This window comes from Macrobrachium rosenbergii, chromosome 52 (assembly GCF_040412425.1).
Source record: "Macrobrachium rosenbergii isolate ZJJX-2024 chromosome 52, ASM4041242v1, whole genome shotgun sequence".
Taxonomy (NCBI): Eukaryota; Metazoa; Arthropoda; class Malacostraca; order Decapoda; family Palaemonidae; genus Macrobrachium; species Macrobrachium rosenbergii.
Window position 1 is genome coordinate 35,581,573 of NC_089792.1, and position 22,618 is coordinate 35,604,190.

The 22,618-nt window shown below is 37.4% G+C and overlaps 1 protein-coding gene across 5 annotated transcripts in view; it reads left to right on the plus strand.

The window, feature by feature from the left end:
* Positions 1–22,618, plus strand: part of scf (Calumenin scf) — a 145,844-nt gene that overhangs the window by 68,667 nt on the left and 54,559 nt on the right. The window contains exons 1-2 of one of the 5 annotated variants that reach the window (XM_067096079.1): positions 447–738; positions 14,460–14,574. In XM_067096079.1, coding sequence (XP_066952180.1) covers positions 14,491–14,574 — 84 coding nt within the window. In that variant the 5' untranslated portion in view covers positions 447–738; positions 14,460–14,490. Of the gene's footprint in view, positions 1–446; positions 739–5,495; positions 5,595–7,781; positions 7,871–13,550; positions 13,595–14,459; positions 14,575–22,618 lie in introns of those variants that run through there. The other 4 variants (XM_067096077.1, XM_067096080.1, XM_067096076.1 and 1 more) reach the window with 4 other exon arrangements.

Here is a 22,618-nt window from a genome sequence, read left to right on the forward strand (position 1 = left end):
CACACGCATTTTCAATACACATATGAAACTACAGTTATGCGGGGAATTTCCCACACGCATTTTCCAAGTATGGGCTTCTAGAATGCGAGTTTGTGTCCCTGCTCATGTTAGAATAATGATATCCTCTGAGAATACGGCAGACGTGCTCGAAAACAATCACGTAACAGGAAGTTTTTTCCAGTTTAAAAGTCCGAAAACACCTCATAACGGTCAGTTCCCACCTAAGGATCCTTGTACCAACCCTGCTTGTCCCTTTCTGCTCCCTAAACCAGTTTCTGGTCCTTGTCCCATATCTCTTACAATCTCGATGACATCCTACCACTGTGCTTGTGCACAGACATTCCCTACCTTCTGGGTTGGATTTGTCATTGAGAGGAGGAGGCCTACGTGAGCGAGTCACCGAAGAACCAAAAGTATGTTTTATTCGTTAGTGAGGAGGAGGAGGAGGAGAATGTCGTGGGAGGAAGGTGGGAGGGGTTCGCGGCTGGCGGTAGTAGGCGTGGACTCCTCACTTAGGTCCTGATTCTCCCTGATCATCTTCCTCCCTCACGTCTCCTCACTCAGTCCCGCACTCTGTCTGTCGAGAGTAGTAGTCACTCACTAGACTTACGGTCAGTGAAGTCTGGTAGACTGGCTGTGCTGTGGCTACGTATCGTATCTCAGTCTCTCTCTGGTGTTGTTCCGAAAAGGAGTAACTTCGTCTGGGTCGGTGGCTCCTCACTGCGTGAGCGAAGGAAGGCAAGTGCTCGTCGTCAAGTTTGTTTTTTTCATGTAGATTGGAAGCATTTGCAAGTTAACTTTTGCATTTCGGTGCCAGCTGATTTCTGTGGCAAAATCTTTATGTTTGCTTCTTGAAAAGGAAAATTAAGACTCCTGCAGAATTATCTTTAAATGTTCCTAAGCATATTGGCACGTCTTAGGACAATAATTCATTTTCAAGTTGGTCAGGTTTGCCATTGCTGTTGATGTATAATTAGTGTTCAGGCTTAATAGTCATTGGATAGCCTATGCTTTGAAGAAAATTCCTTAACTTCTGTGTTAATTATATATATATATATATATATATATATATATATATATATATATATATATATATATATATATATATATATATATATATATATATATATATATATATATATCAACTAACTGAAGAGGTGTGATAGTTATATGCGCATCCAACCAGCCGGGAGAGGTGTGAAAAGAAATGACTTCCGGAACCTTGCGAGACGTTTGTGTACAGTATTAGATCTGCAGCTCGTCAGGGCTGAGGCAGGTGCCATGCCACGGCACGGCAACAGAAGCAGTCAGTCAGGAGGAGACTTCGCGCGAAGAGAAACAATGCTAAGAAATCCCAGACAACGGTTATACCTAATTACCTACTTTTTTTTTTAAATAGCCTTCGTTGGAATTTCATCCTATTTCATATCCCAGTATTTTGTTAATAATACAAAATAATATTGAAATTCGTTTCACTAAACTGTACAAAACCATTTCCTTAGATTCAGTCAATTAATACCGTGATTAGAGTTATTCGTATGTACAAACAGTGCACGGCACATGTCTGTCCGTACAGCGAGCGAGCGAGCAGCCAGCGTCAGATTTCCAACCTACAAGAAGTATACCAGTATATGTCCTATTCACTTTTATTCTGTTTATTCGGATAAAATAAAGACGACCTTTCTTGCTGATTTTTAAGGGGCGTTACGGGTCAGTAGCCCGGAATTTGTAGATCGAGAGCATATGTGGGACCAGACGCTGGCTGCTAGCTCGCTCGAGGGAGACGACGAAATTTGAAGGCAGACTAAGGGCAGACATGTGCTGTGTACTGTTTGTACATACGAGTAACTCTTATCACGGTATTAACTGACTGAATGCAAGGAAATGGTCTTGTACAGTTTAGTGAAACGAAATTCAGTATTATTTTGTATTATTAGCAAAATACTGGGATATGAAATTGGATGAAATTCCAACGAAGGCTATTTAAAAAAAGTAGATTATTAGGTGTTAGCGTTGTCGGGCATTTCTTAGCGTTGTTTCTCTTCGCGCGAAGTCTCCTCCTGACTGACTGCTTCTGTTGCCCTGGCATGGCACCTGCCTCAGCTCTGACGAGCTGCAGATCTAATACTGTACACAAACGCCTCGCAAGGTTCCGGAAAGAATATTTAGCACGCTTATTTTCACGTGATCTGAGAAGGGGATGAATAGAAAGCACACAGACTGAAAAAACTGGTTTTAGAAAAGGCGCTAGTTACAGAGATCAGATATTTGTGCTAATTTGAACATTTCTTTTTGAGATCACAAGAAGGCTTTTGACAGCGTCCATAGAGCAGGTTTAATGGAAGGCCTTTCGGCACCTACGGTTTCTTATTCAGTGTGTATAGTTGCTGGAATGTACCCATAAAAGAAGTAGATACGAAGTTAATGTTGATTGGATCATGCTGTGTGCCGTCCTTGTAGATTTGATGATAAAAAAATTGGTCGGAGATGAAACGTTTAGATTAGTTTGTGATAGAAACTCGACTTATTGCGACTCTTAAGAGGATGCTGTCTTAATCAGCAAAACACCACAAGCTTCACAAAGATTTCTTGATAAAATATATCAAATACCTAAAACGATGGAACTCAAGTCGCAGTAATTGAGACAGAGTATGCATAGAGAGATCAGTTAACACTTGATTTAGACGGGTGAATGAGGTTGAATCTGTCAGATATTTGGAACAGTGATGTCAAGTACTACAGTTTCCTTTGAATTGGAATTACTAAGGGATTCAGAACCGATTAAACACGGTTTTTCGGCAACAACTTTTTACCAAAGCATCGGTAAAAGTGTTGTTTTGTAAGTGTTATTTCGTGCCTAAGTTCGATAGTTTCGATATAGAGTAAAGTGAAGTAGCTGATGCCGGAACGGAGAAAATCATAGACTAGGATCCTAAAGCAATTCGTGACGTAAACATATGACGTCATGAGGCTCTGCCCATCCACCAGTTAGGCGGTGAATGAATATGCTTACACAATCTAGGCTTCAACAAATTCGATAACGACCAGCAAGATATGAAACTGTCCCCTTGGTTGCAAGACTGCATTTGTGCTACAGCTTGCCACTTTGTATACAAGCGAGAAGACCCGTGGCAAGATGTACTATAGCTTGAATATGTAATTATTTCTGTAGTGGGTAATAGTTACTTGGCCACCCCAGAAGTTAGGGCAGGAGTTGTTGTTAGACAATCTCGACCTCTTCCTCGAGAGTGACGATGAAGACGTTTTGTAAATGAATTATGCAGTTAGACGTTTTATTTGTATATCTAAAACATTTATTAAACCACACTGATTATAACAATGTGTTCCCCATTCAAACTTGATTCCAATATATTTTTCTTTCCAGCCATACCAATATAAATTGTGTCACATTTGATTGATATTAAGTAGGTAAATAATGGGTTGCCCCTTTTATTTGCAGCGAGTAGGCTATACGAGCGTTGTTTAGGGTGCTGTATGATATGAATAAAAAACAAACAAAGAAAAATAGCATTGGGTTACATTAACTGAAATGAAACAATGGCGTTGACCTTCACACCTCTAACAAGTGAGGGAAATGATGTATCGTTGCTTCTCATTTGACTTCTACTTTTAGTGACCGCTCCTGACTCGCTGCTAATAGAAGGCTATAGTGTCGACACCTGAGATAAAACAAAACGGATTGTCTTTTTGTATTCCCGCCCTGAATAGATGTACATCTAACAAGTGAACTATAGACTGGTTCATTATGTGGATGAGTCACATGCACTGAATTAGTTGTAAAGTAGAAACAGTACGAATATCAAGAGAATCCATTTTGTGACAAAACCATTAACTCACTCTGTAGGCGGCTGAGGCCACTACACAAGTTGAGATTTTTTAAACGATGAAATAACACTTCAAGGGGCAGAAATTTGGTTTAATCTGACGGAATTTTGTTTTGATCTACCAAAGATACATAAAGATAATGTTCCTCTCCACCCTATTTTGGCCTCTTACAACACACCTAATTACAAACTGGCAAACTTTCTCGTCCCTCTGTTGGAACCGCTGACCACAAATCAGTACACCCTTAAAAACTGAACAGTTTAAAGAAAGTATTTTATCCCAGGATTCTGACTTATTCATGACTAGTTTTGACGTTGAGTCACTATCCACCAATGTACCTGTCTGTAAGAGAAACTGTTCCCCGAACCTGAGTCTTTTTATTTTAATTTCAGGTATTCGAATTTTAAAGCCCTTTTAGAATTGGCCGTGCTGGACATGGCATTTGTTTTCAATGGACAGCTTTTTAAACAAATTGAGGGCATGGCCATGGGGTCTCCGCTTGGTCCTACCTTTGCGAACATTTCATGTGCTCCCTGGAGGAGCGCATTTTGGACGAATACCCCCTGGCCTTCCGCCCTCTGTTTTGCTCACGCTATGTGGACGACACTTTTATCCTATTCAAACATGAGTTCGATGCAGACCGGTTCCTGGATTTTTCTAATATTTACCATAATAATATTAATTTTACAGTGGAAAAGAAACACAGTGCAAAATTAGACTTCTTAGATATTCTGATCTCCAAGGATAACGACTCTTTTTGTACTTCAGTTTTTAGAAGGAAAACATTTACTGGTCTCGGTTCCAACTTCTATAGTTTCTGTTTTCTCAAACTTAACTCAATTAATATCAATATATATTAATATATATATATATATATATATATATATATATATATATATATATATATATATATATATATATATATATATATATATATAGGCTATACCTTTCTGTATCGTCCTTTGTCTCTTACCTGTAGCTGGACTCTCTTCCACAACGAAATGACTTTTCTCCTCCAGTACTTCTCTAATAACTGCCTTCCTTCTAAGAGCTTCTATAAAATTTTAAATAAACTGCTTAACAAAAAGTTTTCTGAACAGCCTGTGTGTTTTAAGGTCCCCAAGCTCCCTCTTTATGCCAGTTTCCCGTGTCTATTAAATGACAGTTTTGGAAGAGATTTTACCAAGATCGTACACAAACATTTTGGAGCCATAAATCTAAAGCTTATACCCAAGAATCCTAAGACCATTGGCTCGCTCTTCAAGTTTAAAGATCGGCTCTGCCTTTGATGACGTCGAATACACTTGTCCCAGATGTAATCTGGGAGAGTATATTGGCTCTACCCGGCGTCTTCTCAGGGTCGGGGCCGATTCTCATCGGTGCGTTAGTTATAGAACTGGGTGTAAGCTCTCTAACCCAGAAACTTTTTATATAAGGAACCACATTATTAAATTTAAAACTACCATCAAATATGAAGATTTTAAAATTATTGGCCAAACAAAGGAACTAACGAACTGTTGGTTTTGGAAACGTTAAGTATCAAATTACGAGTTCCGACTCTAAACAACCATTCCCCTGCTGTCCCGTTGTTTTTAGCCTAAATTTTCTGTCATTCTTTGTACCTCTTGACGTTGTTTACTTTTAGTGTGTTTTTATCTTTGATGCTGAAAAGTTGGTTGTGGGGAGCTGGAGTTTTAAGAGCATGTGATATTTGCTTTTTATTTTATGTGTTGGCGTTCTTTTTACATGTATGTAATTTTGCCGAGATGTTTAAATGTTCTTTTCGGTATTTGTAATTTTTTTGTACTTGTAGTCTAGTTTTAGTCAAGTGCCCACGTAATTTAAGTCTGTGAGTTGTAATTTTGCCATTAAAATTGTTTTAGCTCTTTCAGTTATAGGATCTGAAATCAGCTCTTGTTTTATGTTAACATATTATATTTTATTTTGTAGAAAATCCCTGGAGATGTGGCGATGTTGTCACGCAACGTAGGATTAAAGCAAAAATGCGTATCTCATTGTATTTCTGCCCTTAATCTGCTTCATCGTTTTATATATATATATATATATATATATATATATATATATATATATATATATATATATATATATATATATATTCATATATCATCGTGTATCTACTTCTTTTATGGATACATTCTCGCAACTATACACATTAAATAAGAAACCGTAGGTGCCGAAAGGCCTTCCATTAAATCTGTTCTGTGGACGCTGTCAAAAGCCTCCTTGTGACCTCAAAATGGAATTTTCAAATTTCATAGACTAGTGCACAATAACTTAACGCAAATATTTGATCTCTGTAACTAGCGCCTTTTCTAAAACCAGTTTTTTTTAGTCTCTGTGCTTTCTATTCATCCCCTTCTCAGATCACGTGGAAATAAGCGTGCTAAATATTTCCATATCAACAGACAAAACTGCAATGACTATAGTTACCACATTCAGTCACGTCAACTTTGTTTGCTACCCTAATGACTTTCATTTTCCCATCATCAGGCTTTATTTTGTGTGTGTGTGTGTGTGTGTGTGTGTGTACTGTCCTAATAGCTTATATATCCTGAATTTCTACCATTTTGTATTGTCCTCTGAAGATGGCTTAGTTTGCAGTGAAGCCAACACCAGTCAGGATCTACACCACAGGGAAGAAATGAAACTCGGTTGTAGATCCTGACTGGTGTTGGCTTCATTGTAAACTAGCCATCTTCAGAGGACAATACAAAATGGTAGAAATGTTTTCATTATATATTTGCTATCAGGACAGTGCATACAAACACACAAATGGCTTGAACACAAGTATTTGCACCTGGCAGGTTTTATAGGTGGGATCCGACCCCGACTTGCTTGATCACTGTCTTTCAGGTACCTTCCTTAAAATCACACTTCTTTTATATTTCTTATGAGATTGATGGACCAAGTTTATACATGCCATGACTAACATTTATGCCTTTCCCCAAGCTTTCTTTTATAAAACTAGACCCAATGATGTTTCTCTCTCGTGTGTTATTAGAAACTATCGTTTTTGCTCCTGCCCCGTTGTTTGTAAGGTTTTTTCACTAACATGTACATAAATTCCACTGTTCACTCGTGTATTTCGTAAACATTTATGCTGTTTTATTTTCTTTGTCAATGTTTTTCCAGTTTAACCAATGCAAAACTTATTATCACAAGACTTGCAATGAATTTGGTGTACGGTACACATCCTTTAGTATTGTTGGGCGAGTAGTTTATGCATGTTTCATTTTTCTATTGTTTTAAATGCTACATTATTAACTCCCAAATTCTTTAGAATATGGGAAATATCTTTGATATTTTTTCAAAAGGTTTCTAGTGTGTTGTCTCCCAAGATTAGTGGATAATATAGATTTTTAAGTCAATATAATATCTTTGGAGATGAGTGCAAGCTTAGTAATGCAGTGCCTGTTCTGAAGAGGAGTAGTATATCTGCAGAGTGCAGTAACTACAGGCCAATTTCTATTCTCTGCGTGCTCTCCAAAGTTGCTGAAAACTTATATTTAAGCCACTGTGCAAGAGTGTGGATAGTTAGTATGCGTATAGGAAGCAGCTAGGTACCAGTGATACTCTTTTAGATTTGATGTGACATTTGCAAGAGAACCTTGTTAAGGGTTTTGAGTGCAGGGCAACTCGAATAGATTTTGGTGATGCTTTCGATTTAGTAAACCACGGACACTTATTTATGAGTCTTGGAGTGGGTGGATGCATTTTAGGATTACTTCAAGATATCCTTACGCGTAGGCAGTAGTGAGATGCTGTTGATGGGACCTTTAGCTAACCACGACCAATTGTGTCTGGAATTCCACAGGGCAGTGTTCTTGGTCCACTGTTATTTTTAGTGTATACAAGTGATATGGTTGTTGGCCTGGTAAACAAGATTGTTCAGTATGCTAATGATGCAACACTTGTGGGTGTAGTAGTCTCCGCTTACGTGAAGTGAAACTGCGCTTGGTCTCAATCGTGACTTGGAGCAGATTAGTGAATGGCGTAGTCAGAGGTATTGGACTGAACTCCATTAAAATGAAAACATTACTAATTAGTAGATCTCATACTGATTTCCCAACCCATCCTCCCCTTCAGGTGGGTGGGACTTTGCTGAACGCGTCTGAAGCTTTAACTATACTCGGTGTACCTTTTGACGCTCGTCTCACTTTTGAGAAACGTCCAGTGAAAGTGTCAGCAAATGCTGCACTGAAGTTAGGTATTGTATGCAAGGCCTTATGTATTTATAACCTTTATGAAATCAAGGTAACATGATTTAGGTTGTTTGTCCTTCCTTTAGGCCTACTGGAATACTCTTCTCCAGTGTGAATATTGGGAATGGGAGATTTCCCCGGGGTATCCCCCCCCTGTCATTCCCCCTTTTGTTATTTTCCCCGTGCCAATTCCCCTCCCCCTTTAGTGTGGGTACCAAACAGCTTTATTTTTCCCAAAGGTTGTCCAAATATATAATATATAAATATATATATATATATATATATATATATATATATATATATATATATATATATATATTATATATATATATATATATATATATATATAATATATATATATATATATATATATATATATATATATATATATATATATATTGACCAACAAGAAGTTGACAATCAAAAAGCCATAGAATTCATATATAAATTTATATATATATATATATATATATATATATATATATATATATATATATATATATATATATATATATATATATATATCAGTGCAAATATTTTTATATAGCAAAAATATGTTATATATATATATACCAATATAATGTTTTCTCCATAACCTATAGTATATACTACCTATAAAAAATAGTAGGCTATATGCTATCAGTGCAAAATTTTTTTCATAAATTATAAAAATAAATGCCCTGATGAGGTTAGGCTAGAACGTGGTATTCTAGAAAAGGTTTGTTCCCATCTTTTTATACTCGTCCTAAAGTTTTCTTCATAACCTATAAAATTATATGCCATCAATATCAGTTTTCCTCATAACCCGTATACGCTACCACTGTACATGTTTTCCGTTCAGATATTGGAGAGGCAAATAGACAAACAACTGAGAGGATAAAGTAAACAAAAGCAGAACAACCAAGCCTACACAAGTCATATGTCAGACGACAAATCACTGCAGTAAAATTAAGCTTTTTTTGTCTTATATAATTACTATTACAATATTATGAAAAGTAGCAATCACTAATTAAAATATCAATAACCACTAATTAGAATATCACTAATAAAGGAAAACAAATTGCTTACCTAGATATGGGTGTTCTCACGTTGTCACTATCCCAGGCGAGACAATTCCAGTTTGCTTCATCCCTCTTACGAGATGCAATCGTTCAAATTTCTCCCTCATAAGAGTGGTACTTCTCTTGCTTATGGCAATGGAATTGCGTGAATGCACTACACGGTAAGGAAGTGTGTCACAACTCGCAAAGCACTAGGATATCGCTTGAACCATAAACACACAAATCGAGATGGTTTATTGGTAAAACCCGACACTCTGTTTGGAACTGTTACCTACTTATATGATTTTATATTTCCGAAGATACGCAGTAAAAATATGTCAAGATATATAAAATATATGTATACTAGTTGGCATGGTACATCTGTGAAACAATTATGACGAGTTCAAAATATCAAGTTACATAGATATATATTTACTTCGATTTGATATTTTTTTTAGAGAATGAACCAGCTCTTATCGTAGCGAATGGGTAGTTTTAGTAGGAGACTTGAGCAAATTTCTCACTTTCTATTATCCAGAATTGGCATGTCATACAGACATTGCACGACAATTTGTCGCTCATAGGGCGATATTGCAGGGCAATATCGAGATTCATAAATACATATTTACTCTGATATATTTTTTGGGAGAGAGCCAGTTTTTATCATAATGTGTATTTTATTAATGCGGTGAATAACAATGCAAAAAAAAACCCACTTAAAAATTTTTTTAGCAGTAATATTTCAGGACATGTTTATTTAGACATATACCAGTCCAAAACTGTAAAAAACTAAAAATCGATAATTCCTTGAAATTCGGCGATCGGAGACTAATTTTTATGAAAATTTTTGAAAAGTGTTGTAAGATCGGATTGACTTAATTTGAGTCCAGCATAAGTCAAGGACTTTATATATATATATATATATATATATATATATATATATATATATATATATATATATATATATATATATATATATATATATATATAATATATATATATATAGCTAAAAAGTCCTTTAATATCAATTAACTCTACCTTGAAAATAATATATTTTCATATATGTTACCGAAGGGGAATTTTTTAGTTGACAATGCCGATTGGGTCAATGCGTCCACTGTAGTCCTGAGTTCCTGTCCATCGCTGGTTTGAGCCCACGGACGGCGCATTTATTATCAACTAAAAATTCCCCTTCGGTAACATATATGAAAACATATTATTTCCGAGGTAGAGCGAATGGATATTAAAGGACGTTAGTAGCTTACTGATTGTATATGAATCACGGTGATGTGATAAAAAGTCATATATATATATATATATATATATATAACTTTATCACATACATATATATATATGCATTAGTATATATATATATATATATATATATATATATATATATATATATATATATATATATATATATAAACATATATATATATATAAAGTATATATATTATATAATATATATATATATAAAGCTATATATATATTTGAATAAAAACTATAAATATATATATATATATATATATATATATATATACATACATGTGTACAAAGTGTATATATATTTAATGTGTAAGAAAGCTTGTAACAGTTTTGAATAAAAACTATTAAATACCATCCAGTTTGATATATATATATATATATATATATATATATATATATATATATATATATATATATATATATATATATATATATATATGCATATATATATATATATATATATATATATATATATATATATATATATATATATATACTATATATATATGCATATATATATATATATATATATATATATATATATATATATATATATATATATATATATAGATATATATATATATATAATATATATATATTTTCCCTTGCTTTGGCTATATATATTGCCTAAATATTGATAAGATGTATAATAAATACAGTAGATTTCTTGATAATATAAGTAACTCCCTACAGTTCATCCGAAGGCCCTAAGCCACAGATTTTCCACCCAGAATCAAGTAAGTGCCTCTTAGATATTGAGTAAGATGTATATATATATATAGTATATATATATATATATATATATAATATATATATATATATATATATAATATATATATATATATATATATATATATATATATATATATATATATATATATATATATATATATATATATATATATATATATATATATATATATATATATATATATATATATATATATATATATATATATATATATATATATATATATATATATATATATATATACATATACATATATATATATATGTGTGTGTGTGTGTATGAATGTCTTTTACTATAATACAGCAGTATAATATAAAGATGGAAAGGCCCATAAAACACTGTATGAATGTTTCAACCATATATTTCGAGCACTTCCGCCTGTGCCCCTGTTCACTGGTAAAATATGGACAGATGATAGATAAGTGTAAATATACAAAACATATGTAGGTGTTACAATAAGTCTCATTGGCATGCAGGTGGCCACTGACCCAGGAAGGAAGGAAATAAAGGTATTTCCTTGTGATTTTTGGCTTTGTTAGCTCCCGTCTGGCGATGCTTCTGATGGTTGTATTTTCTGAAACACCTTATGAAGAGGCCTAAGGATTAACCCGTCAATGTCATCCGGTTTCTAATGCCCTCCTGACAAGTTCATTTTGTTGGTTTGAGTGATGATAGCAGATTCCAGCATCTTCCTTTTGTACGGACAACTGCTTTTGAAAACAAGCTCTGCCCCACGCTAGTTTATGGTATGGCCTCTATCCCTAATATGTAGGAAAATCCCCAAACTCTCTGAAGCATATTGCACTGATCTTTTGTGCTCAGTTATTCTTTGCGAGATGGACCTACCTGTCTCCCCCATGTAAATCTTATTACAATTGCTGCACGGCATCTTGTAACCTCCTGTTTCTTCCCCTTTTTTATGTAAGTGTACATTAAAGAGCGAGCTCCTGATGGATTTGGGATAACGGAAAATAACAGGATTATTAGACCTGAGATGTTCTGTAGCTTTTTGGATGGTTTTGTCTTGCAGAAGATTTTTTTTCATTAAAATCTATTTGCCTGTTGTGACTTGGACCTCTGTAGTATATTTTATTCGCTTTGTTAATAGCCTTCTCGATAATGTGGGATGGATAGAGCAGTTGCATTAGGTGCTGGCGGATCTTGTTGAATTCTTTATCTAGGTGTCCTTTTGAACATATTCTAAGTCCCCTGAGGAATAGGTTGCACCCTACCTTGATCTTTACGGAGACATCGTGGTAGCTAAGGAAATGAGTGTAAGAAACAGCGAAATTGGGTTTCCTAAATACTGTGAAAGCATATCTGTTTTGTTCTCTTATGATTAGTACATCTAGGAACGGCAATTTTCCGTCCCTTTCCCATTCTGTTTTGAATTTTATGGTTAGAAGTAGTGAATTTAGTCTGTTAAGAAATTAATTGAAGTCTCCCCAACAATTGTCCCAGAAAGCAAGAATATCATCTACGTATCTAAGCCAGATCACATTGCGGGGTTTGATAGGCAACAAAATTTGTTTCGAAATATTCCATGTACAGGTTTGCTAGAAGGGGCAATAGGGGACTGCCCATGCCACAGCCAAATTTTTGTTTTTAAAAATTACCATCGAAAGAAAACACGTTAGTTACAGGAATTGATTAGTTTTAGAGTTTTATCTATGCCAAGAGGAAAATGGTCTTTATATGGCTGTAACTTCCTCTTTAGAAATGACAACACGTCGGCAATCGGGACTTTGGTAAATAATGACTCGACATCTAGGCTGAGCAGTTGGATGTTATTAGAGGGAATATTTGAACTGTTAAATTTTTGTATAAAATCCTCTGAATGTTGACATAGGAGGATGAGAAGGTTCCTAGAAAGGGTAATAATAGGTCTGCAAGCCATTTTGATAATTTATACATGAAAGAGCCTCTGCTAGATATTATAGGGCGTAACGGAATCCCATCTTTGTGTTTTTGGGAGGCTAGAAAAATAGGGGAGAGAGGGGTTGATTATCTTGAATGCCTCTAGTAATTCTATGTTCTTCTTATTACCCCCTTTGGTTCTGACTGATTTGTTGTGGGATCTTTCGTTAATTTATCATAGGTCTCCGCATCGTTTAGAAGTTTTTGAACTTTAATGATGTATGTCTCCTTATCTAAGAGAACTTTTTTCTTGTCTTTGTCAGATTTTGTGATTATGATATCCTCCCTTTTCCTTAACCTAACTAACGCATTTTGGAATCTTTTCGGGAGTGAATTTTTGTTCTTATTTTGCTCCAAGACATTTAGTAAAATGCCTTTGAGACATGCATCTTTTTTGTCATAATTGTTTTTTGCAAAATGTTTATCAAATGCAATTAAGAAATTAAGATTACTCTCGGGACCTGGTTTTAGAGCGAATGAAACACCAAGATTTAAAACCGTCTGTTCTTCTGCAGTGAGGGGATGCTTAGAGAGGTTCAGCACATTATTGGGTAAGCCAAGATTATTCTATACACTTTTCCTAATTAGTCTTTAATTTGTTGCGCAAATTTCTGGAGTGGGTCTCACAGTTTTCAACAGCACCTGATAGCACAAAATAGGAAAGGTATCTTTACATATCATCCTTCCTGCATGAAATTCTATGGAAACCCTTCAAAATTATAATACAAAAAATTCCCTTAAAGAAAAAATTAGGTTTTTCTTCAATAATCATTTGAAAAACATAGAAATATGTTGGATTCCTACCCATGTAGGCATTAAAGGAAATCAAGAAGCTGATAAAGCAACCAAAGCTGCAGCTACTACAACAAGATCACATGCAGATATTGTTGATAGTTATTATATACCACCCCAAAACCCATCATAATCAGTGATTGGCAGATTTTTTGGAATATGGAATTCATCGTACCAAAAGGAATGACGCATCGGTAATTTTGATTTGTCTTGGGGTTGGTCACTTGGTTGGCCCATGGATAACTGATGAATAGCCCACATGATCCAGTCCCTATATGCACAAACTATAGAGTAACATGATCACCTTAACTTCTGTTGTGTGAATGCAAAATTGTAAACAAATTTCAGGTTTTGGGAAGAATCAGATAAAGAAATTTCTCAAGAATCTCCATCATTATTGAACTCAATCGTTAATTAAAAAACTGCAATCAGATAAAATGTAAACTTTATTATTATTAGCAAAAGCGATCAAATAAAATGTAAACTTTGTTATTATTGGCGAAAAGCTCTCCTACAGACCAGCCCTTTGAGAGCCAAATAAATTAGCTCAGTGACAAGGTTAAACTACTTAATAAATACTGGATATTTGTAAATCTTATTCATAAAAGGACTCTCTCTTTGCAGGTTGAGGTTTAGGAGAGTATCTGTTGGCATTATGCAGTACACACTGCTGTTATGTTTTGCCTTGGTAGTGTGTGCCAAACCTGCAGATGAGGAGAAGAAGTCACGCGTTCATGAAGTAAGTAATTGGCCTTTTGAGAGTTTAGTAATAAGATTGTAATGCTGTATATTATAATGTTATTGGAGTGATCTACTGCCCTATAGAGCCGTTTGTAATGATAGTTACAAAATTTGATTATTTATTTATTGAGGATTCTACATCCTTCTTTATTCTTGTCTTAAAAGACCTTTCATGTAAACTCAGACTCTTCTGTTTCTTTCTTATGATGCTTATTTTATTGATTGTCTCTAATGACTGAGTATCTGTGTAAGCCTGATTCATGATACAGAGTAATGCTTTTAGTTCAGTCAACTGTGATCTCATCCATAGTCTATTTTAGACCTCCAGGGCAGACCACCCTAATCTTTTGGCGTCCTTTAATCACAAGAAATTCAGTAATCCCTCTCCCACAGTCCTTTAAGATATGCTTCTTGGTATGATCTTTCACCAATATCTATTAGGCCTAACTCATTTAGAACTAATTTGTTTTTGATGGTATCTAGGCCACTGAAAGCTTTGTTACCCTCTGATGTTGGTGGGCAGTTATAAGTGTCCCGTCAATTACCGTGTTTTTGTGTCATTACTGTTGTATGCTAATTTGCTTTCTTTGAAGTGCATCCTATGATTTTTGTCTCAAGGATGTACTTCTTGAATCAGACCAATTCTCATAGTCATTCCCAGCAATACAGGATCATTTGATACACTACCTTACTCAAATTTCTTAAGTAAAGTAGTCCCTCAGTTATCCGGATTAACAGAGCCAAGGGCCCGTCGGATAATGTCGAAATCTGGATAATGACGGATAAAATAAATCTATTCCCTACCCTTTCTCATGTAACATTGTCAATACCACATAGTGGTAAACACTTAATATTCTTTTAAACAACAACCATCACACTTTAAAGTGAAAACTGTATGCAAAAAGTAATTATCTACCTTATTTTCCCATATTTGTAACAAACAAACTCCATAAATTACACTTAAAAACAAGTAAAGCAACCCCCACTATTCTCAGTCCGGAAGGCTACTCGTTGTTGTTGTTGCTGTTGAAGATTAAGCCAACATAATGCCGGCACGGGCTCTTGCTCTCAGAGCAGCCCATAACAGTAGATGTGTTCTGTAAAGAGATTAAAGTGGATGGTTATAAAAGAAAGGAAGAAAAGGACAGGCAGGGTTACAAACCCCTTTTAAACCTTGCAGTGCCCATCAGTAGGAGAAAAAGTTTGACAGCAGAGAACCAGGGAGGAAATAAAAAAAATTGTAGATTGAGAGGAAGGAGGAAAATCTATGGAGGATACTCTGAAGATTTCACATACTCAGAAAAAAAAAAAATTTTTAAGTGAGATTCAAAGGAGCTGCTGTTATTCAGCTTTAGGCCGAGGGTTTTGGATGAGGTTGGGTTATATACATTCCAGCAGTGTTCCTCTGTTGACAAGCTTTCCTGTCAGTTTCTTGAAGAGAATACTAATACCTTCAATTGTGGCAGTTACGCAACTGTCACTGCCTGTTGTGGCACTCTCTCAGCTTGCACTGGCTGGAACATTGGAGGAAGGAGATGGGTGTGAGGGAAAGATAAGTAAAGTGAGAGTTTCAGGTTTGGAAGGTGGGAGTGGGTTTGGATCAGAAGGAAGGGAAGGTGCAGGCACAGTTTCACATGTAGTCGACCTTTCTTCTTTGAGTCCAGTGCTGCTTCCGTGGTCTGGTGGTGGGTACTGCTCTGGTGTTGCTGGAGGTGATTGCTGTGGTTCCATTCTCATCGCTTCCATTTACTGTTTCAGCTTATGAGTTAGGCCTGACAGTCTCGAAGGTGGAAGAGTGCCCTTCATCCTTGCTATCCGTCTAGTCTGGCACTGCAGCGCTTGTTTCAGGCTTAGTGTTGACAGGAACAGTTGGGGCACTTGCTTACCACTGCTTCTCCCCTCTTGTAGGCATCTAGGCACTGTTTTGTGGGATGTGGTTTGCTGCTTATTCCACACCTTTCTTTTCTGTGCAGCGGCTGCTGTGGTGGCCAAACCTCTGGCACTTGAAGCATCTTAAGGGCTCAGGTGTGTAGGCCTCAGTAGGGAAAGATCTCCATACACCAAGGAAAATGTGGGTTGGCATGTGTCCCTTGAAGGTGGCAGTGACTTTCTGTGGGGGTTCCCTGACTTCCTGATGCATCTCTGCAGCTGAAGAATCGGTTCTAGGGGCAGGGAAGTCTGGAACTTGCAAATCACTGCTTTCTTGATCCGTTCAGATGGATCCAGTAGCTGGAAATTGGTGTGTTCCAAGAGGAAATTGGCAGTTTCTGCAGTTTTTAGCATCACAGTCATGTTGCTGCCAAGGTTTGATTTCACTAACATCTTCAACTCAGGATTTGTGGTTTGCAAGTCTGACACTAGTGCATAGGCAGACATCTCTCCCTTAACAGTGACATGGAATTTTGGGAGTTCTGGCGAAGGAGTGGCAATAGGAGAAGGGCTTTAGAGGAGGACTTCCTCCTCCTTCTTCAGGATCCTCCACTTGGCTGCCTTTGGGTTTTTTGCGGGGGGCTAGATGTCACAGGAACTTCCTCTGATGCGGCAGCAGGAGGGCTGGATGACAGGATCTTCCTCTGATGAACTCTGGGGAAGTTGGTGTTGCTGTCTTGGGCAAGAGGACTTTCTCATACGGATTCCTAAAGACGTAAGTGATAACAGGGTCAGACCTGTCTCCGGGATCTTCTTCCATCCTTGGTGCCCAAAGGGACATACTCCATATTGTTCACAAGAAAGTAAACCTGTTTTTTCTCTCATATGCAGTACAGTATGGTAATTTACAGTTTTATCAAAATAACAATTCTAATAACACTATAGAAATACTTTTTTTTTTACGCTCTCACTTACCTGTGTGCGTTGCCTTTCTTGTTTAAGATGGCCGACATTTTAAAAACATGAGGAGGTTTAAGATTGCTGAACATTTAAAAAATTTGTGAGAAGGTTGAGTAGTTGTCCTTTACTTTCTCCCCCTATGTTATCGAGACCGAAATCTTCTTCCTGTGCCTCCTTTGACTCCCAGGAGACATTAAGTGGGGTCAGGGTCATAGAAATGGGGCAGTGACGCATCAGATTTTTGGGCTGAAGGAGTCCAGCATACTGACTAATGCAGATGTACTTGGCTGGGACTTGACAAGGTAGAGGGCTTAGGGATCCACTGCTGGGAGAGTATGCTCTTTTACACCTACTCTGTCAGCTGTGGATTCAATTGAACATTGGCCTTTAATGCCTTTACTCCTCCTCGTTCTATGAATTTTCCCCTTCCCTTCTTCCTTTTTCGTTGATGACCTTGGCGTGGTATGGGATTACTGAATTCACTGCCCTTTGAACTTGATGGAGGGTGAAGTTGGACGGCATGCCACTCCACTCTTAAAACTAGAGTACCTGACGTGGTCGAGTAAGGGAAAATTTTTATGTCAAGCCATGCTCTCATTGCTGGGTCCTATCTTGACGGACTGACAGCCTTTAAGGCACTGCGGGTATGGTGTATATCCAGGTGAGGATCCCAGGGCAGACACCACTGTTGGTAACAGTACAGGTATTGCTCCTCCCAGAGTTGGGCATCCCTGGTGAGAGGGACCTCAGTGGATGAAGTTTATAGTATTCGTTATATGACGAAACTAACAAACCTTCCCTACGACTTCTGGCATGGCAGTGAACCATTCACAGGAAAACACAATTCATGAAAATCAAAGTGGTATTAAACCTGTAATACCATATAATAAGCCAAAAAGAAGTACTGTAGATATCGTCATGATCCAACTGGACTCACTTTGATGCTCTCTTTGGAGAGTCAAACTGGTCAAGGTTTTTTAATTTGAAAGCAGACCAAGACATATTATTAAAATTAGAAAATTACTTAGTGAATCGATGCCCATCACAAGAGATGAGCACAAGACAAATTAAAAAAAGGGAATGGTTGGTTGAAACAACAACCAGAAACCAATCAGAAAATTACCAGAACATTAAAAGTATAGATAACATAAATATAAATGTCACAAGGCATGACACCGTGAGCAGTGCACAAGGCACAGTAGTAGTGCCAAATCTTGATGATGAAATTATAGACAAATGAATGTTGTTAGATTCATTAAAGAAAAGATACAACAACGATGAAGACTGCGAAATGAGACCCAAGCAGGAAAGACAAAAGTAAAACAATCAAAGTAGCTAAGATAAAGTTCAATGGCCAGACCTTGCCCATGAAAATTAAAATACATAATAATAACGTACATGGCCATCTTCCTAAATTTATGAAAAACTTTGACTGATCACACTTTTCAGGTGAGAATAGATAATGTTTTTTCCAAAACATTCCCACTTGAAAATGGAGTTCCACAAGGTATCTTCCTTACAAGTACTCTTGTTTACATTAGCAATTAATGACATCAGTAACATGCTACCGGTCAGAATTAAAAGTAACCTTTATATGGATGATTTTGCCATATATTAAACAGCATCACACATAAAGCATGGAGAACGAATGATTAATAAAAATAGATGAACAGGTTCATCTGGAGGCTGTAGATTTTCCATAGAGAAAACTGAAGCTGTCATGTGTTATAAAAATAAAAATTGGAAAAATGGTGAAGAAATAGAATTAAAAATGAGAAACCATAATATACCAATTAGCCAAACTAATAAATTTTTATGATTGATATTCGATGCTCAACTGAATTGGAAAGCCCATATAATTTGCCTAAAATCTAAAAATAAAAATTGGAAAAATGGTAAAGAAATAGAATTAAAAATGAGAAACCATAATGTACCAATTAGCCAAACTAATAAATTTTTAGGATTGATATTCAATGCTCAACTGAATTGGAAAGCCCATATAATTTGCCTAAAATCAAAATGCAGAAGAGCTTTAAATCTAATTAAAACTGTTGCACACCAGTTGGGGAGGAGATAGACATGCTCTTACTATACTGTGTAAAGCAACAGTGTTATCAGTCATTGGTTCAGCGTGAGAAGCAGCACTGAAAATATTAGATCCAGTTCACAATGAAGGACTAAGAATATTCACAGCAGCATTTAGATCCTCAGCAGACTCCTCTGTACAAGTCGAATATGGTGAACTGCCACTGTTCCTCCATAGAGAAAGCATAATAATGAAAAGTGCATTAAGAATCGAGACAAGTGATTCACAAACAAAAAATCTGTTGATCTAAGGGGTATACTGTATTTATAAACAATCATTCACCACCTTTCCCAATTAGAGCTAATAGATTGTTCGAGTCACTAAATATAAATATACAATTACCTTCAACAGTGAAGTTACCACCCAATTGGACTATGAATAAAGACTTGCACTCACTTAAAATATTTATCAAAAAGTTCATCATATACCCCAGAACACCATAAACAAAAAACCATAGATTGCAATACACCCCCTGAACACCTGAATTAACCCTGGTTACCCACCAGCCCGAACTATCCCCATAACTTTTTACCCAATAATTGGGTAATTAACTGTCAGCGTTACCAACGCTTACAGGAAATCTTGTCAAGATGAGTTCCCTGAAGTACCGTTGGCAACACGCTGCAAGTCCTAGCCGTGCGAGGCCGGGTTCCCCAATTGCTTTTTGTTCGCCTTGCTGCATGGATGTTTCCTGCTTCAGGCGAATTTTTGGTTATTAGCCCGACCCCCATATACTGACCTTTTGATTTTGGATTACGACTTAGACCGGAATTTTCACCCTTTCTCCTGGATTGATTGGTTGCTTGGCTTTGGATTTTCTCTCCCATCTGACTCTGGCTCGTTTTTTGGATTCGCGATGGATAAGTTAGATAAGAAGACGACTTCCTTGGATAGCACAACGGCTTCAACTTTGACTACAACTTCGGCAACCGACACCGCAACGGCTGGAGATGCTGCAACTCACCGATCGTGCACAGCTTACAAACGGAGGATGAGTACCCTCAAACACGACAGACATTTAGTTTGTATAACTTGTAGGAAGGTACAGTGTAGCTTAACACTGAGATGTGACGAATGCAAATCATGGTCAAAGGAACAGATGGAAGTTTATGTTAAGCATAGAAAGTCCTTAGCGTCTAAGAGCAAACTTAAGGAACCAGCTGCAGATACTCAGAATTTAGATAAAGAGGCTATAGAGACGGAGTTATTTAGGAAACTAGAAGATAAATTATCAGCTGGCATGACAAATTTATTTGCTAGCTTTATGACTAAATTATCAGGATTTAAAGAACAGAATATAGACAATAGGGAAACAGAAACTAACCGTTCTTTTTCAGCTCCCCTGCCTGTTCCAGAACCAGCCCTAACGGGTGCCGGGGGTCATGGAGAACCACAAACCTCGAAGGTAGGATCTGCCGGCCCCCCCGCCGTGGAGCAGGCAGTGTTAGTAGCAGATTTCCCCCTTTCTTCGGATAACGTAAGTCCAGAGGTGAATCTAGATTTAGGTTTGACACAGACGGATAGGGATAGTGAGGTAGCAAAGAGTGTAGGGGAGAAGTTGAAGGTGCAGCCTTTTTCGGGATCAGGTGTAACTAAGGCTCCGGAATCTCTCTTAGATCCAACAGCGGTCCTGTTTCCGGCTGCAGTCTCCTTGCAACAAAATGTTGCTAAATTGGTTGAGGAAAATGCAGACGCAGTAGTAAGTCTTCCAGGCTCGGGAAGGTCGGAGGATTTCCCTTCCTTTTCTAGAGTTCGTTTTCCCTCGGGGGACAGATTCTCCTTGGCTGGCGACGATCCATTTGATAGGACACTTAATGTAGCAGAATATAATGCTAATTTACTTGGGCTTTCTAAAGGGTATAGGTCATTGGTAAGACAGTGTTTCAATTTAGGTTTTTCAAATATCCATGACCATGTAATAAAGAATTTCCCAGAATTCACAAATGATGTATTGCAGTATTATCAGGGAGGACAGGAATCTGTATATTTTCTTTCTCTAAAATCTATGGCCTCATCTGTAACCCCAGATTTCTCTCTATCATCTAAGGCTTCTAAACCCTCTTCCACTACTCTTTCTCAGCCTTCTTTTTCTAGCCACCTTTCGGGGAACTTTCCGGGTACTTCAGTAGCTCATCCGGCATCTGTACCTCTAGTGGGTGTGTCTTCCGTACCATCTATGGCGAATCCCATGCCATTGCAGGCTTCTAACATTGTTTCAGCAGCAGCTGGTGATGCGCTGGCCACAGCCCTTAATCCTGCGGTTCCGATAGTTTCTGCTATTCCTCCGGTACCTAACATGTCTAGTATTTCGTCTTCCCCTTTTCCTTCGGGTTTGGTACCTCGTAATCTTCCCTTCGAAAACCTTTCGAGTTCGGGACCAATGGGAACGTTCTCTACTTGCCCAACATCGTCGATGGGAGCTCCGGTAGTAACTCTGAGTGTGGCTTCTTCTTTCCTTCCTCCTTTGGTTCCTCCCTTTTCAAATTTTCCGACAGTTTCCTCTGTCCTTCCGGCTAAGGCTGGCCTTGTAGGTTCAGGTTTGATTTCGGGTAATCAGGTACCTTTCCCTTTTCTTCTCTATGTACGGGACCTTCTGTTCCGGATCCCCACTCTCATGCGACCCTACTACATCCAGGTGTGCGTGGTGCGGGTGTTGCGGTCTCTCCTTTCAGGAGTGGGCGTTGTCCGTCCAGGTGTGACTGACCCAGGTGTTCCGTCATCATCTTTAGCGGGTGCGGGTTTTGCGTAACCTATTTCGACAAATCCCAGGGACTTTGGGAACAATTCATCGGGTGTCCGTATGGTGCACCCAGGGGTGTTCGATTCCGGATCATCAGATACTACGTTTGTTAGGGGTCAGCCTGTCTCATTTCCGGTTTCGGCTCAGTCAGACGATTTCGACAAAGACTGTTCCTGCGAAGAAGAGAATTAGATACTGGAGCCTAGTCTTCCTTCGGCCAGTGAGTCCGAATATAGAAGGATGTTGGACTTTATTCAATCGCTGTATCGGCAGTCTAAGGCTCAGGAGGAGCCGATACAGCAGAACCAAGCGATGTTCGAGTCGCTTTATGCAACTAAACTGACAGTAACACAATCACCAAAGAATCAGGTCTGGTTTGGCAGGGTC